This window comes from Eimeria mitis, genomic scaffold, assembly GCF_000499745.2.
Source record: "Eimeria mitis Houghton genomic scaffold, Emh_scaff1687, whole genome shotgun sequence".
NCBI classification, from domain to species: domain Eukaryota; phylum Apicomplexa; class Conoidasida; order Eucoccidiorida; family Eimeriidae; genus Eimeria; species Eimeria mitis.
Window position 1 is genome coordinate 1 of NW_013570003.1, and position 736 is coordinate 736.

At 57.2% G+C, this 736-nt stretch overlaps 1 protein-coding gene across 1 annotated transcript in view; it reads right to left on the minus strand.

The window, feature by feature from the left end:
• Nucleotides 1-14: 14 nt before the first annotated feature.
• The window catches only part of EMH_0041800 (uncharacterized protein), a gene marked incomplete at both ends in the record, with an annotated part of 5,777 nt that continues 5,055 nt past the window's right edge, over nucleotides 15-736 (minus strand). The window contains one exon of the mRNA XM_013495667.1: nucleotides 15-727. Coding sequence (XP_013351121.1) covers nucleotides 15-727 — 713 coding nt within the window. The remainder of the gene's footprint in view (nucleotides 728-736) is intronic.

Here is a 736-nt window from a genome sequence, read left to right on the forward strand (position 1 = left end):
ACACCTGAACCTGTTTATGATTTAAAAGTCCCCAAATGGATTGAGGGGGGGGCAGCAAAAGGAGACAAAATGTTTACTCTTGTCTTGCTGCTTGCTGCTGCTGCTGCTGCTGCTGCTGCTGCTGCTGCTGGTGCTGGTGCTGCTGCTGTTGCTGCTGCTGTTGCTGCTGCGGGAGCAGCAGCAGTTGCTGCTGCTTCTCTTTCTGTAGCTAAGGATGTATAGACAGGCGCAGCAGATAACGCCCAAGGATTGCTGCTGCTGCTGCTGCTGCTGCTGCAGCAGAAGCTGCTGCTGCTGCTGCTGCTGTTATTGGTAAAGTATATGTTGCTGCTGTTGCTGCTGCTGCTGCTGCTGCAGTACATGCTGCTGCTGCTGCTGCTGCCCTGTGGAGGCGAAGAAGCACCCATATGCAATGCTGCACTGCTCCAGTCCTCGTGCTGCTGCTGTTGCTGCTGTTGCTGCTGTTGCTGCAGTTGCTGCTGCAGTTGCTGCTGCTGCTGCTGCTGCTGTGGAAGAGTTGGGCAGTGAGCTGCGTCGGGGGCCTGAAGCACCAAGGCACCTTGCTGCTGCTGCAGCAGCTCTTGCTGCTGCTGCTGCTGCTGCTGCTGCTGCTGGAGATGTTGTTGCTGCTGCTGCTGGAGATGTTGCTGCTGCTGCTGGAGATGTTGCTGCTGCTGCTGCTGCTGCTGCGTACCGACGAACTGCTGCAGCAGCCCTGCTGCAGCAACTTGAGCTG